This window comes from Stenella coeruleoalba (assembly GCF_951394435.1).
Source record: "Stenella coeruleoalba genome assembly, chromosome: 2".
Classification (NCBI taxonomy): Eukaryota; Metazoa; Chordata; class Mammalia; order Artiodactyla; family Delphinidae; genus Stenella; species Stenella coeruleoalba.
In genome coordinates, this window is record NC_137147.1 from 102,136,038 (window position 1) to 102,152,963 (window position 16,926).

The window sequence follows — 16,926 nt, forward strand, 5'->3', positions numbered from 1 at the left end:
TTTTTTTAATAAAAAATATACTCATTCGGGCTTCCCTGGTGGCGCAGTGGTTGGGAGTCTGCCTGCTGATGCAGGGGATGCGGGTTCGTGCCCCGGTCTGGGAGGATCCCATGTGCCGCGGAGCGGCTGGGCCCATGGGCCATGGCCGCTGGGCCTGCGCGTCTGGAGCCTGTGGCAGTGAGAGGCCCGCATACTGCAAAAAAAAAAAAAAAAAAAAAAAAAAATCATTCAAAACCCACCACATGCCAGATTTACTTAGGACACATCAGTGAATATGATCAATGAAAGCCTTTGCCCTACTGTGCTTACATCTTATCGGGCAGAGACAGACTATTCATAATACACATAATAAATAAGTTCATGTTATATAATGTAAGGGTGATAAAACACAGTGGAAAAGACAAAGCATGGTAGGGTAGGTTACAGTTTTTTCTAGCTTTATTTAGGTGTAATTGACACGTAAAAATTAATTATACTTAAGGTATACAGCAACATGATGGTTTGATATCCACCACTTCACATACTTACCTTTTTTTTTTTTTTTTTGGTATGCTGAGAACACAAGATCTACTCTCTTAGCATATTTCAATTATACAATACAGTATTATTAATTATAATCACCACGGTGTACATTAGGTCCCCAGAACTTATTCATCTTATAACTGAAAGTTTGTATCCTTGGATCAATAGCTTTCCATTTTCCCATCTCCAGCCCCTGGCAGCTATGGTTCTACCCTCTGGTTCCATGTGTTCAGTTTTTTTAGATTCCATATATAAGTGACATTGTGTAGTTTTTTTGGGTTTTGTCTGACTTATTTCACTTAGCATAATATTCTCCAGATTCATTCATGTTGTTGCAAATGGCAGGATTTCCTTCTTTCTTGTGGAATAATATTCCATTTGTGTGTGTGTGTGTATGTATGTGTGTGTATACCACATTTTTTTTACCCATTCATCAGTAGACACGTAGGTTATTTCCATGTCTTGGCTATTGTAAATAATAATCGAGTGAACATGGAGGTGCAGACATATCTTTGAGATCCTGACTTCCTTTCCTTTGTATATATGCCCAGTAGTGGGATTGCTGGATCATGTGGTAGTGGGTGCTATTTTTAATTTTATGAGGAACCTCCACACTTTTCCATAGTGTTCCATTGGCTGCACCAATTTACATTCCTACCAATAATACAAAGGGGGTCCCTTTTCTTCACATCCTTGCCAACACTTGTTATTAGTTACCTGTTTTTGATAATAACAATTCTAACAGGTGTGAGGTGATCCTCATTGTGGTTTTTGACTTGCACATCCCTAGTGATGAGAGATATTGAACATCTTCTCACGTGCCACTTGGCCATCTGTATGTCTTCTTTGGAAAAATGTCTATTTAGGTCTTATACCCATTTTTTAATCAGAGTTTTTTTTGCTACTGAGTTGTGTGAGTTCCTTATGTTTTGGATATTAACCCTTTATCGGGTACATGATTTGTAAATATTTTCTCCTGTTCAGTAGGTTGCTTTTTCATTTTGTTGATGCTTTCCTTGGCTGTGCAAAAGCTTTTAAATAGAATGTAGTGTCCCACTTGTTTATTTTTGATTTTCTTGCCTGTGCTCTTAGTGTCATATCCAAAAAAATTGTTGCCAAGACCGATGTTTAGGACATTTTTTCCTACATGTTTTTCGGTGGTTTTACAGTTTCAGGTCTTACGTTTAAGTCTTTAATTCATTTTGAGTTGGTTTTTGTATATGATGTAAGATAAGGGTTCCGTTTAATTCTTTTGCATGTGGCCATCAGCTTTCCCCACACTGTTTATTAAAGAGACTGTCCTTTTCCCCCTTAAGTATCCTTGGCAGCATTGTTGAAAATCAGTTGATCATAAATATACGGGTTTATTTCTGGGCTCTCAGTTCTGTTCCATTGGTCTATATGTCTGTTTTTATGCTAGTACCATACTTTTTTGATTACTATAGCTTTTTTTAAAGTAGTTTGAAATCAGGAAGTATGATGCTTCCACCTTTGTTCTTGGTTCTCAAGATTGCTTTTGCTATTCAGTGTCTTTGTGTTTCCATACAAATTTTAGGATTGTTTGATGTATTTATGTGAAAAATGCCATTGGAATTTTGATAGGAATTGATTGCATTGAATCTGTAGATTGCTTTGGAAATTTTTACATGGAGATTTTCACAGTATTAATTATTCCAGTCCAGGAACATGGGGTAGCTTTTCATTTGTCTTTAATTTCTTTCATTAGTATCTTAAAGTTTTCAGCTTACAGATCTTTCTCCTCCTTGGTTGGATTTATTCCTAGGTATTTAATTCTTTTGGATTCAATGGTGAATGGGATTGTTTTCTTAATTTCATTTTCGGGTAGTTTGTTGTTAGTGTATAGAAGTACAGTTGATGGTATGTCACAAGTCATGTAGGCTTTCTTCCTTGTCCTGCATCCTTTTTTCTCTTTGTTCCTGTAACTGGCTAATTACACGTGTCTTCGAGCTTGCTGATTCTTCCTTCTGCACAATTAGGTCTGCCCGCGCCCTGTGGTTTTCTCCATTGTGTCACATTCTACCTGTTTACTGTTGACTTGTTTGACTATTGATTGCCTCCCAATAAGAGCAGAGACTGCCTCATTGAGGCTGAGTAAGCAGTTCCACAGCAGTGCCCGGCATGCAGGAGATAGCTAAAGGAGGGACAGGACATATCTGTTCAATGTGAATTTAAATGGTGCTCAGGAGAGGCCTTTCTGGATGAAGGAATGAAATGAGATTGTGGTTTCAACGGCCATTTCTGATTTTGTCTCATTTGTTCCATTGGTTTTGTTTGTTTTGTTTTGTTTTTTGCTGGTGGGGGATGGATTTTGTTAAAGCTCTTTACATAAAACACACACAAGCTCTCTGTCCTTATTTGTCATCAGTGTTCCCACTTTGTCTTTGCTTTTTTTTTTTTTTAATAAATTTATTTATTTATTATATTTTTGGCTGCATTGGGTCTTTGTTGCTGCGCACGGGCTTTTCTATAGTTGCGAGCGGGGGCTACTCTTTGTTGCGGTGCGCGGTCTTCTCACTGTGGTGGCTTCTCTTGTTGCAGAGCACGGGCTCTAGGCACGCGGGCTTCAGGAGTTGTGGCACACGGGCTCAGTACTTGTGGCTCACAGGCTCTAGAGCGCAGGCTCAGTAGTTGTGGCGCACGGGCTGCATTGCTCTGTGGCATGTGGGATCTTCCCGGACCAGGGCTCGAACCTGTGTCCCCTGCATTGGCAGGCGGATTCTTAACCACTGTGCCACCAGGGAAGTCCCTGTCTTTGCTTTTTTGATGGTCTTTAACTTTGACTTTTAAAATACAAGTGTCTCTTGTTAGAAAGTTCTTCATGTATTATTATGCCATGCAAATCTATATAGTAGTGTGCAAAAAAACTTTTAGTTATTTTGATTATTTCCTGTATATTTTATTACATGTTTAGTATCTCGTGTGCTTCTAGGTTACTTGAAAATCCTTTTTGAATTGAGACAAAGCATTAAATAAGCTTATACTTATTTTGTAATAAAAAGCACCTGCTAAACTTTGCTAATAAATCTTACTCCTCAGGGTTTTTTTGCATTGGGTCTTCGCTGTTGCACGCGAGCTTTCTCTAGTTGCGGCTCATGGGGGCTACTCTTCCTTGCAGTGCACAGGCTTCTCATCGTGGTGGCTTCTCTTGTTGTGGAGCACGGGCCCTAGGTGCTTGGACTTCAGTAGTTGTGGCTCGCAGGCTCAGTAGTTGTGGCTCACGGGCTCTAGAGTTGTGGTGCATGGGCTTAGTTGCTCCGCGGCATGTGGGATCTTCCCGGACCAGGGATCGAACCCATGTCCCCTGCATTGGCAGGTGGATTCATAACCACTGCACCACCAGGGAAGCCCTCAGGTTATTTTTTGAAACTGTGTTTTTGTTTGGGGGAGAGTGTTTTTTTTGTTTTGTTTTTTTTGCCTCTGATTGCGTTGTAAAATATCATTTTTCTTATATTCTCTATACATTATGTAGATAAATTACTGTGTATATTGAAAACATTAGAATTGCTATACTGAATCACGTGCTTGGTAAATTTAAGCCGTTTTTCCATTGCTTCTCTGTAGGAGGAAATGAATCTCAACCAGAAAGCCAGGAAGACCCCCGGGAAGTACTTAAAAAAACATTGGAATTCTGCTTGTCTAGGTGAGGATGGTAGTGTTTTTCTAGTATCTGATATCTAAGGTGTTGTGCACTGCTACTATGTACAGATGTCATGCTTTACGCAGAAGGAGTATCTGTTAACATCTGTGTCTGTACGTCCATCTGTAGGAAGTCGAGATCCCCCCTACCCCCATCCCCTGCCCACGGACTTGGACTCTGATGGTGGAGCCATAGGTGGTCAGCCTCACAGGTTTTAGTCCTGGGTCGTGCTGTTGGTCACTCACTTTACTGCTTTTCCGTCGTCTGCTGCAGAGGGCTGTTGAGGCCAGAGTTGGAGTCACAGCCCCTCTGACAAGTGTTCCAGCCTGAACTGCAAGCACTCTGGGCACCAGCCTTTCTTGGCCTTATCACATTTTTCTTACTTTTTCATTCTCTTAGCTGCGTTTCCTTACTTTAAGAAGTTGTGTTTCGGGGCTTCCCTGGTGGCGCAGTGGTTCAGAGTCCACCTGCTGATGCAGGCAACATGGGTTCGTGCCCCGGTCCGGGAAGATCCCACATGCCGCAGAGCGGCTGGGCCTGTGAGCCATGGCCGCTGGGCTTGCGCGTCCGGAGCCTGTGCTCCGCAACGGGAGAGGCCACAACAGTGAGAGGCCCGCGTACCGCAATGAATGAATGAATGAATGAATGAATGAATAAATAAATATCAATGTAAAAAAAAAGAAAATTGTGTTTCTATTTTTTTGTTTGTTTTTGTTATGTTTTTTTTGTTTTGCGGTACTCGGGCCTCTCACTGTTGTGGCCTCTCCCGTTGCGGAGCACAGGCTCCGGACACGCAGGCTCAGCGGCCATGGCTCACGGGCCCAGCCGCTCTGCGGCATGTGGGATCCTCCTGGACCGGGGCACGAACCCGTGTACCCTACATCGGCAGGCGGACTCTCAACCACTGTGCCACCAGGGAAGCCCTGTGTTTCTATTTTTAAAAAGCTACTCAAAACACTTTTTAGAACAAAGATGAGCTATAAATACATTTTTTTAAAGATTTACCTGCTCATTAATTTTGATCATATAAAGTGCAGTACACTTTTACTTTTGCTCTCTCTGCCTCCCCAGATGTCTTTGACAAAATCGACGTAAGGTCAGAGAGATGGCAAATCGCGGCGGCGGGGTGGGGGTTGAACTCAGCTCTCACTCCAGGGCAGTACCGTACCACACTCGTGCCTCTTGTGAAGGTTCCTTTTAAAGAAGTTGTGAATTAAGACAGATTGTCTTCTTTCTCCAGGGAGAACCTTGCTAGTGACATGTACCTTATATCGCAGATGGACAGTGATCAGTACGTGCCAATCACCACGGTAGCTAACCTGGACCACATCAAGAAGCTCAGCACCGACATAGACCTGATTGTCGAAGTGCTGAGATGTAAGTAGACTGCAGCCCAGGCTGCATCGTACGTGGTCTTGACAGCATTTTTCTTGCCAGTGTGATGCTTAGATTCACAGCCATTCGTGCTAAGGTACCCAGGCCTGGCGTCACAGATGGGCCACTGTAGGTGTTCTAGCAGGTGGGCGGTGGTATCTCATTGTAGTTTTAATTTCTGTTTCTTTACTGCCTGATGACACTGGGCAGTCTTTTCATGTGCTGCCTTTCTGAGCTGTCTGTGCAGATGCCCCACCCCCACCACTTTTTTTTAATTAGTTTTATTACAGGTGAGATTTAAGGAGTGTGTATTTGTGTGCAATTTGAGATGCACATATCTGTATTTGTCCTTATTGGAGATGTGATTTGCAAATACATTCTCCCAGTCTGTGGCTTCTCTTTTTGTTCTAATAATGTCTTTTGAAAAGCAGAGTTTTCAGTTTTTTTATATAGTCCAATTTATTAATTTTTTTCTTTTATGGATCTTGCTTTTGGTATTGTGCCTAAGAAATCTTTGCTTAATTCAGGGTCACAAGGATTTTCTCCTAGAAGTTTTAGTTTTAGGGTTTACATTTTTAGGTCTGTGATCTGTTGTCAGTTGATTTTTGTATGTGGTATGAGCTCTCTACCCCCTTGCATGTGAATGTGCTGCTCTTCCAGCCCATTTGTTGAGAACACTCTACTTCTCCACTGTACTGCCTTTGTGCCATCGTGAGAATCATGTATCCCTGTATGTGTGGGTTTCTCTCTGGGCCGTATGTCTGTGCTCAATCTATTTTGTCTGTTTTGATGCCATTGCTGCAGTGTCTGGATGGTACTGGCTTTTATAGTACATCTTAGAGTAGTTGCAAAATCTCCAGCTTTGTTTTGGCTCTTCCAAATGCTTGGCATTTCCTTGTGAATTTTAGAATCGACATTTTGTTCTTTCAGAAGGTCCTATTGGTATTTTTACTGGGATTACATTAAATCTATAAATCAGTTTGGGGAGTATTGACATTTTAACAGTATTGGGTTTTCTAATTCATGAACATAGGCTATCTCTCCATTCATTTAGAAAAATCTTAAAAATTTTTCTCTTGGCAATGTTTTGCAGTTTTCATAGTGCAGGTATTTCATATCTTACCAGATTTATAACTAAGTATTTCATATTTGGGCATAAATATTTTTATTTCAATTTCTAGGTGTTCAGTGCTAGTATGTAGGAATAAAATTTATTTTTGAATATTAATCTTGTATACTTAAACCTTTTGAAACTCACAATCCTAGTTTTTTATGGAAATTGTATCAGATTTTCTACATAGAGCTCAGCTTGAATGAAAGTGAATGAAAAGGTTACCTTCTTACACCCAGTCTGGGTGTATGTAATTTCTATTTCTTGTGTTATTGCCCTGGCTTAAGCCTCCAGTGCTGTGTTGAATAGAAGTGGGGAGAGTCAGCATCCTTGCCTTGGCCCATCTTCTAGTAAGAAAGATGCTAGACGTTGGTTTTTTTTGTAGGTGAGGAGGTTTCCCTTCTATTCCTAGTTATCTGAGAATTTTTATCAGAAATGAATGTTGGATTTTGTCAAATGCTTCTGCATCTATGAGATAGTTGTGTGGGGTTTTTTTTTGTTTTTTAGTCCATTAATATGGTGAATTATATTGCTTATTTCTTTTGGTAAACCAACCTTGCATTACTGAGAAAAATCCACTTGTCATTCATTTTGTATTCCCATCTTTATATATTGTTAGATTCAATTTGGCAAAATTTGGTAAGAATTTTTATTGTTCATGGGAGATATTGGTCTATAGTTTTCTTGTTTTGTAATGCCTTTGTTTAGTTTGGGTATCAAAGAACTGCTGGCTTCATAGGTTGAATTGGAAAGTACTTTCTTAAGTTCAGAAGAGTTTGTACTACAGAATTGTTATTTTTTTTCTTGACATTTGGTAGGATTCTCCAGAAACCACATGGGCCTTGAGTTTTCTTTTCTCTCATGGATCCTACTTCCCAAAAGTTAGCTTTGGTACTAAGGGATGTTTCCATTTCTGATGTTGGTAATATATGTCTTCGTGGTGGTACACAGCTCTGAGCCCTGATTTTGATCCTGGTGTGCTATGACCTGAGTCTGCATGTGATAGAATTTCATAGAGTGACACCAAAAAACAAAACCTAACAAAAGGAGATAAGGCAAAAGCTGGTGAAACCTGAATTGGGCCTGTCCCCGTGCTGGCAGCGTTGACCCTTGTTTCAATGGTGGATTGTGGTCATGTAAGATCCATCGTTAGGGAAGGCTGAGTGAAGGGTGCTTGACAACTTCTGTGAGTTCAAAATTAAGTCGTAAGGAGACAGGAAAGTGTCTTGTTTTGGGGACTTGTAGAAAGAGAAAATCTCTAGCCCTGCATTGTGACCGACTTGGAGTTGTTTGAGCTATGGAGAACCTGTGTCATAGCGTTACCTCTGTTACAGCTCCCACAGGGCTCCCCAGAGCCCCTAATTGTAATGTGCAAGATTGGTCTAAAACCTTTTGATAGCTTGTGTTAAGCTATCAAGACTTGATAGTTTTCCCGTTGTATACGGCTTTCTTTAACGCGTCTGGCGATGTAGTCTAACACGTCCCGCTAGAGTATCTACGTTGGGTCCCGATGTAGTGCAAATGGTTGCTTTGTTTTAATATTTGTGTATCATCCATTTCTCTTCTCTTTACAGCTTTACCTTTAGTCCAAGTGGATGAGAAGGGAGAAAAAGTAAGGCCAAATCAGAATCGTTGCATAGTAATATTACGTGAAATACCTGAATCCACCCCTGTAGAAGTAAGTCATTTCTCCTCTGAAGGAAACTTGGACTTTTTTGGGTGGGTTTTTTGTTTGTTTCTGTGGTTTTTGGAAGATGTATTTTAAAGCAGAAATACGTACAGTAACACTTTTTTCCCAAGATTTTACACACTCTGATAGTTACAGTGTGATTCATTTGTAAGAGTGGTTCTCAAACTTTTTGGTCTCAGGACTCCATTACACATTTCACGCTGAAAAAAGTAGTGAGAGTTTATGGTAACTTCAGTATTTCGAAGTTAGAAAGAGAAAAGGTTTAAATATTTATTCATTTAAAAATAAGAATAGTAAACCAACAAGTTGAGACAGAGAACATATTTTTATGTTAAATCACTTTCCAAAACAAATTTTCACGATGAGAAGGATGCAATGAACACCAGTGTGGCCTGTGCTTGATTTGAGCCGACGTGCCAGTATTGGTGCATTTCTGGGTTTAATTTGACTGGTTGATTTTTTCATTATAAGTCATATTTTTCTATTTCTTTGTGTGCCTTGCAAATTTTGAATGGATGCCAGCCAGGCATTTTGGATTTTATTTTATTGGGTACAGAGTGTTTTTGTACTCCTTTCTGTACATGTTCTTGAGCTCTGTTACGAGGCTCAGTTAAGTGACTTGGAACTGGTGGAAGCAGACTGGCCTCCCCCTGGGGCAGTGCTTCCTGAGAGCTCCACCTGATGTCCTGAGTTAGGATTGTTTTCCACTCAGGCTGGTGGAGATACTCCTCGATCCCAGAGAGCTCTAGGGGAAACCTCTCATCACTTCAGGTTGCTATTTCTGCAGCTTTGGGCTGGGCCTGTGCCCACCCTCCTGGCACCACGGCCTGGAAGCCCCATATGTGAGTCAGGCACTCGAGGACCTGTCTGTACCTGTCCCTCTCAGGGATTGCTGTCCTGCATGGCCCGAGGTCCACTGTCTGAAAAATGCTATTTCATATATTTTGTCTTTTGTTTGTAATTATTTCATATGGGAGGGTAAATGTAGTCCATCTTGGCTGGAAGCAAAAGGCCAGCTAATTTTTAGATTTCTTAAATTACCTTTCTCTGGCTCCAAATTGTGTAGTTATTGGCTACTGGTAAAATAAAATATTTTCCTATTAATTTAGTTTCGGGTCTCTTAGGGATCAGGAGGGTTGTGAATTTTATTTCCTGTGACAATGAGATCCTAATTCTGGAAGCCACACTGAACTCCTCAGCCACCTTGAGAGAGGGCCCTGGACTTCGGTGTGCTGGGGTTGTCTTCTAGGCATCTGTCCTTAAGAGTGGGCACCGTGTTTCTTTGGTGAGGACAAACAGTGGCGTAGTTGAGAATTAATTCCTAACCTCTCTGTTTCCTGTAGGAAGTAGAAGCACTATTTAAAGGAGATAACTTACCGAGATTTATAAACTGTGAATTTGCCTATAATGATAATTGGTTTATTACATTTGAAACAGAAGCAGATGCACAACAGGTAAGCTCTTCCTCCCCTTACCCCCCACCCTGTTCTGCCACAAAGGACAGAGTTTACCAGTACTTAGCAGTCAGTACATAGTGGGACTAAACGTGGGCACGGAGATTACGATCACATGTGGTGTTGAGTGTGAACATAAGGTGCAGGGAAATCAGGTTGAAGAAACCTAAAAAGGTGTATGTGTAGACAGTTTTGTAGCGATGTGAAAAGCATAGACGTTATTTTCTAAGGACATGTAAGACAGGCAGCCTAGGAAAACTAGTTCTTTTCTTATCTCTGTACAGATAAAGGTTTTAATATTTGGAAAAGTGTTTGGGAAGTTTGAACCTAATTCTAACTTTCCCTGGGCAGCCTTGTATTACAAGGTGCTTGAAAAGGCATTGAGAAGCTCTGTGAGAGGCATGGAGCTCAGACGGCTCCCTGCCCTTGAAGGAAGCATCATATTCAGGGGAAACTCTAGCCTGCGTAAAGGAATGGCAGTAGAGTGTGAGGCGTTAACACATTTGAGGCTGCTGTGGGTTCAGAAGAGAGAAACAAGAATCTGAAAGATGGGTCTTAACTGGATGGAAGGGAAAGAAGGACTAGGAGGAGCAAGGTGATGGGAGGTGAGAAAAGGCAGGTCTGTGGGGCAGGTGCAAGCCCCCCTTACCTGCGTGGGGAATATGGCCTGAGGCTGAGTCACATGGGTCAGAGCCTTCGGAGTTATGTAGGAGAATTTGGAGCAGAATCAGGAGCTTCACAAATAATGACTTTTGAATATTGCGATCGTAATCCTTTCATTTCCTAAACTGTAATTCCAAGTTCATATTGGGGTTATTACTAGGACCTTGGTATCCATTGTTTTCCCAGGTAAGGATTCTTAGCCTATGATCTGTGAGATGCTTTTATGGTTTCTATTAACACTTACAAAATTGTATACAAATACTGTTCATAAGAACTTTTTTCCTTTTTTTCTTTTTTATTGACGTATAGTCAATTTACAGTATTACATTAATGAGAATTTTGGATAGGGGCTCCATAGCTCTTATCAGGATCTTTTAAGGAATCTGTGACCCAAAAAGGTTAAGAATCACTGTGCTAGGTCCTATCCACCATATTTTAACTATATAATTGCTTATTTGAGGTGCTGAATTAATTATAGGTTCATCTTATTTATAAAATTAACACAATGGTGTTATGAATGATTTTGTCTTCAGGCTTACAAATATCTGCGAGAAGAAGTCAAAACTTTTCAAGGAAAACCAATTAAGGTAAGCAAGATCATTGGTTATACTTTATCTGCAAACCAGTGTCCTTAAGTGTTCTAAGAGAAACTTACATGTTTTCAAACAGGCACGGATAAAAGCGAAGGCAATAGCTATAAACACATTTTTGCCAAAGAATGGCTTTAGACCTCTGGACATGAGCCTCTACACACAGCAGCGCTACACCGCATCGTTTTACTTACCTCCAGTCTACAGCCCCCAGCAGCAGTTTCCTCTCTACAGCCTGATCGCCCCCCAGACATGGTCAGCGACACATAGCTATCTTGATCCGCCCTTGGTGAGTCCTGGCTTCACTGGAGCTTCTATGGCAGACAGCCCTGTGGCAGACACTGGGTGCTTTAGAGAATAATATCTTCCTCTAACCGGGGAAACCAGTACGGATGCCGTTTGCCATAGTAAAACAGGCCTTCAAGTTCTCTGGTGGATTTTCAGTTTAATTGAGAGATAAATATGGAACTGTGTAAATTTTTAAAAACCTTTCCAATAATGAGATCCCGATCCTTTGCCTGGTTTGCCTCCCCTCCTGTCTAGCATTTCCTTTCCTAAGCTGTGTAATCCCTAGAAAAACACAAAATGTGATTACGAGTTGTAGGCTAGCCGGGGTCCTTCTGAGCACAGAGGGGAACCCAACGGGACATGGTTTGAAGGAGAAAAGGGTGTTTAATAGGCTTCTAACAATCCAGGACAAGTGGAAGACATATAGATAGGCCTCGTTTTATTGCGCTTTGCAGGTACTCCGTTTTTTTGGTTTTCTTTTTTTTACAAATTGCAGGTTTTGGCAACCCTGCATTGAGCAAGTCTTTTGGTGCCATTTTTCCAACAGTGCTCACTTTGTGCCTCTGTGTCACATTTGGTAATTCTCACAGTATTTCAAACTTTTTCATTATAATTATATTTGTCATGGTAATCTGTCATCAGTGATCTTAGACTCACTGAAGGCTCAGAGGATGATTAGCAGTTTTTAGCAATAAAGTATTTTTTCATTAAGGTGTGTACATTGTTTTTGTAAGGTATAATACTTTTGTACACTTAGACAATAGGATAGTGTAAACATAATTTTCATGCTCACTGGGAAACCAAAAAATTTGTGTGACTTGCTTTATTGTGACATTTGCTTTATTGCTGGAACTGAACCCATGGTATCTCTGAGGTCTGCCTGTACTGTCTTATAAGCTTTATTTCTCACACCAGCCCTACAGCTGGCTGGAGTGATTAATTTTTACAGATTTTGGCCTGTTTAAGGCCTGTGGTTAGACTCGATAGATGTGTAATGGATCCATCACTTTTCTCCAGCTGTGCTGCTCTAGATGTTAGCGTGATTGGCGGGCCATGTCTGGCGATTGCAGGAGTCTGATGGAGCGGGATGTGAGAATCAGGGCTGCTCTGCGGAGGGTGGGCCATGGGGAGAGTTGTGGTCAAAGAGCAGGAACTGAGTAACCCTGAAGGTATGGCTGTGGCCAAGTCTGGGGATAGTCGGGACCACTGATGGTGAGAGGGCAGGCGTGGGGGAGGGAGCATTGGTGCACCTGGGTACCTGGTGCCTGTTTTGCACAGAATGTCAAGATGCGTGTCCAGGAAAGGCACATGTCGGACAGGCGACAGTTGTGTGAATCTCTGAGTATTTCTGAGCTAAAGCAGAGGCTGAAGCAGTGACTGGGAGGGGAGGTTGGTAAGGTCTGTCAGGGCCAGACTGTCCAGGCCTTGAGTGTGTCCTGAGGCATGAGGGCCGGGAGGATGGATGGGGATGAGGGACAGCCCTCAGGAGCCCAGGGCCAGCGTGGGACGAGAGCAGTGAGCACACAAGGTAGCGCTCCGTCTCTGTTGAGTGAATCCTTATGGTAAGAAAACACACTGCTGTTTTGAAATCCTCATCGCGTTCCGTGGAAGTGTACCGAGAGCCATGCAGTTAATGTATCGTGAGCAAGGAAATCTTCAAGGGGAATAGCATCCGTCAATTCTTGGTTGAATGATTCCTCCAAAGGAGTCTCACTGCTGTGCTTGTTTTTCTAATCTCTCTTAATCGTATTTGTCCCTGTCCCAAGTGGGGGCCCTCACTTCCTGGGTGGTAGTCTGGCCGTGCAGCTGGTTCCTTTGATCTGGCTGGGCCACGTGAGGCCCGTTGTAAAACAGACTGCGTCATTTTGAGCAGAAGTGACAAGATGAGGCCTGTTAATTCTCAGCAAGTTGTGTTAAATTACTGCGTTAGCAACCAATTTATTTTTAAACTCTTGAGAAAAATTACTTAAATACCAGGGTTTTATATGTAAAATTACAGGTATGAAATGATTCGTCTCAATTGTTCTTATCATGATTTACAATCTTCAAACTCTGGTTCTGGTGTGATAGATGTATTTCTGAATATATGGTAGTTCCTCAGAAGAGCTTTGGAGATCTTAACACAGTTTTTTGGAGGTTTTTTTCTTGTTGCTTTTTAATTTATTTTTGGCTGCGTTGGGTCTTCATTGCTGCACGCGGGCTTTCCCTAGTTGTGGCGAGCAGGGGCTACTCTTCATTGCTGTGTGCAGGCTTCTCATTCTGGTGGCTTCTCTTGTTACTGAGCACAGGCTCTAGGTGCATGGGCTTCAGTAGTTGCGGCTCACGGGCTTAGTTACTCCGCGGCATGTGGGATCTTCCCGGACCAGGGATCAAACCCGTGTCCCCTGCATTGGCAGGCAGATTCTTAAGCACTGTGCCACCAGGGAAGTCCCTAACACGGTTTTTTTAAAAATAAATTTATTTATTTACGTATTTATTTATCAATTTTTGGCTGCATTGGGTCTTCGTTGCTGTGCTCGGGCTTTCTCTAGTTGCAGCGAGCGGGAGCTACTCTTCGTTGCAGTGCTCAGGCTTCTCATTGTGGTGGCTTCTCTTGTTGCGGAGCACAGGCTCTAGGCGTGCAAGCTTCAGTAATTGTGCCACGCAGGCTCAGTGGTTGTGGCTTGTGGGCTCTGGAGCACAGACTCAGTAGTTGTGGTACGCAGGCTTAGTTGCTCTGTGGCATGTGAGATTTTCCTGGACCAGGGCTCAAACCTTTGTCCCCTGCATTGGCAGGTGGATTCTTAACGACTGCACCACCAGGGAAGTCCCCTAACACAGTTTTAACTGCATCTTTCTCCCTCAGCATTTCCCTTTTATTGCTTTCATTTTCTTTTTCAAAATTTGGAATGATTTGTTTTGGTCTTAAGCTGTTTTTAATCATCCTATTACAGCTTTTGGTTAGCTCTAGTTAAGAGGAATTGCCGGCTTTTTGTCTTTTCCTTTTCCCCAAACAAGGAGTGGCCTATTTGTATCTCTCAATTTAGTGAAAACGTGAGGTCGGAACTGGATGGCACCAAGGAGTTAAATGCCTTTCAATCCATCAGGGAATGTTGTTTATACAGAAATTGTGTGAAGCCACATGTTCAGAATCCAGAAAACAGGAGTGATCGCTCTTTTCATGATTTTTAAAAACTATTTCAACACTAAGTTCTATCTTATTTTTGTTGTGACTAGATTTTTTAGTAGTTGGCTGATATTTAAAATTCTGTACTTAATTTTTTTAATGTTTTAAGATTATGTTTAGGATTGTATCTTTTAAGGGCACTGTGACCCCGTTTAATTTTCTTCTGACATATATGTCAGTATATGTTTATGAAGTATATCGCCATAAATTGTGACTTGGGACATAATTGTTAATGACCTGAAAATATCGTGATACTCAGCAAGACTTGCATGCAGGTGAGGCTAAAAGGGCATTCTCAAAGGCAGTGATTGTGAAATAGATCCCTAAATGCCCCCAAGATTGAGAGCTTTGATGGATTTTATTAAAGTCATCAGGAATGAAGAGTTGTTGACTTGATGTCAGCACATCGTGGGTGTCAGTCCGGGCACCGGGCTGAGAGTGTGGGATCACGTGCTCAGCCTGTGCTCAGCACCGGGCGAGGCGGGGTGGGGGCAGACGCTTCCCTCCACACGTGTGAGGCGGCTTCCTCGTGGGGCTGTTGTGAGGTCTTGGCCCCAGCCTGGATCAAGAAGTCTTGGCCATTAGCAGTAGTCCTACCCAGTGCTCTTCTCCATGGCGAGCACTCCAAGTATGACATGGAACGTCAGCGACCAGTGTTAACCAGCCTGAAGTCTGTTTGTTTTTAATGAATCTAGGTAACGCCATTTCCAAATACTGGATTTATAAATGGGTTCACGTCTCCAACCTTCAAACCTGCAGCATCTCCTCTGACTTCACTCAGACAGTACCCTCCAAGGAACAGGCAAGTCCCGTGAGGGGTTGAAGGGCTGCTATTTCCCCAGGGTTTGTAACAAGAGGTCACTGCCACATTGTATATTTTCAAAGCAAAGCAAAAGCAAATGTGTTAAACCTCCGTCATTCTCACCATTTGGGTGAGTCACACTAAGTGAAGAGGCTGTTCTGTGCTGGCTAATGGTAGATTTGACCACCAGTAATGTCCACCAGGAGTAAAACGACTCAAGGCGTGGAATTCCATTCTGTGAGCATTAAACCCTGAAATGCGTGTTGCAACGCCTACGTAGAGGGTAGACTCGTGAGACAAAGGCTTCTGGGACAGCTTGCATCTGCATGCGCCTGCTTTTAATTTAGACCTGGGCTACAGCCCAGCAGAACGTCCATACTGCATTTAGATTTGCATTATCAGACATATTATGAACTAACTAAGTAACATTTTTAATATTTTTCCTAAAAAGAAAGCACATTTTAGCTTAGCCATTTCTGCATTAGCACGCTTTTTTCATAATGCCATGATCATTTTAGAACTGAGCGTATACAAACATTTTATTTACAGGAATCCTAGTAAATCTCATCTGCGCCATGCCATTCCCAGTGCAGAGAGAGGGCCCGGGCTGTTAGAAAGTCCTTCGATATTTAACTTCACTGCGGACCGGTTGATGAACGGTGTGCGGAGCCCACAAACGAGGCAGACGGGTCAGCCTCGAGCTCGGCTACAGAACCCTCCAGTCTACGCCAAGAGAGACGCGGGGCCCGGGCGGGTGGAACAGAGCAGCCTCGAGTCCTCTCCGGGCTTAGGTAGAGGGAGGTGAGTGTTCACAATTTCATTTGGACAGGTACTGTGTACTTAGAAACTATTCGTAGTGTCAGATTCCATTAATTCAGATGTGTTTTATAATCATTATTTTCAAGTCCATCACAGAAAATCAAATGGAAGGCTGTAACCATCCAAGGTTTTATATAATTACTCAGGGGTGTTACGTTTAGAGCAGAGACTTGACCAGTTCCATCTTTGTGGTAACAGGACACTGTTCAGTGGGAACTGAGGGTGGGCCAGGCTGCCTTGGGTCACAGTCATTATGTGTGGAGAGCTGAATGGACAGCCCGCCCCCGCCTCCCCCCCCCCCCCCCCCCCCCGCGGCATGTCAGGAAGGACGTGCGCTCCAGCACACATCTAGCGTATCTAGCGTGGGCTCAGCCTCCATAAGCTTTTCCTGTTGTAAACCCACTTTGAAACCTGTAAGTAAAGACTACTTTTCTGAGTATTATGTACGGAGGACGTGGTCTGCCTCCAGGAGCTCCTTCTGGCGGGGGGTGTGTGCTCCCGGTGCTGTGGGAGCGGGAGGGACCCCAGGCAGCTCCGTCTTCGCAGTCAGGCCTTGCTGGGCCCATCAGGGGTGGAATTGGTCAAGATTATTTCTAAATTCCTTTTCAACTTACATAATACGGGCCCTTAGGGAGTCTTTGCGTTCAGCTGAAATGACAAAGGGTAAATAAATAAAAATGAAATTATAAATGGGAATTAATGTGTGAACTGTTAGGCCACGGAAGCCCGTCCGGGCAGTGAAGTGTCTTGGTGCCTTTGGGCCTGCCGTGACATCCACTCAGTAGGTGG

General features: G+C 42.6%; 1 protein-coding gene across 1 annotated transcript in view; it reads left to right on the forward strand.

Annotated features, from left to right (window-relative positions):
* The window catches only part of LARP4B (La ribonucleoprotein 4B), a 59,196-nt gene that overhangs the window by 31,607 nt on the left and 10,663 nt on the right, over positions 1 to 16,926 (forward strand). The window contains exons 5-12 of the mRNA XM_079915146.1: positions 4,105 to 4,183; positions 5,421 to 5,557; positions 8,240 to 8,343; positions 9,699 to 9,809; positions 11,006 to 11,059; positions 11,142 to 11,351; positions 15,212 to 15,327; positions 15,868 to 16,119. Coding sequence (XP_079771272.1) covers positions 4,105 to 4,183; positions 5,421 to 5,557; positions 8,240 to 8,343; positions 9,699 to 9,809; positions 11,006 to 11,059; positions 11,142 to 11,351; positions 15,212 to 15,327; positions 15,868 to 16,119 — 1,063 coding nt within the window. The remainder of the gene's footprint in view (positions 1 to 4,104; positions 4,184 to 5,420; positions 5,558 to 8,239; positions 8,344 to 9,698; positions 9,810 to 11,005; positions 11,060 to 11,141; positions 11,352 to 15,211; positions 15,328 to 15,867; positions 16,120 to 16,926) is intronic.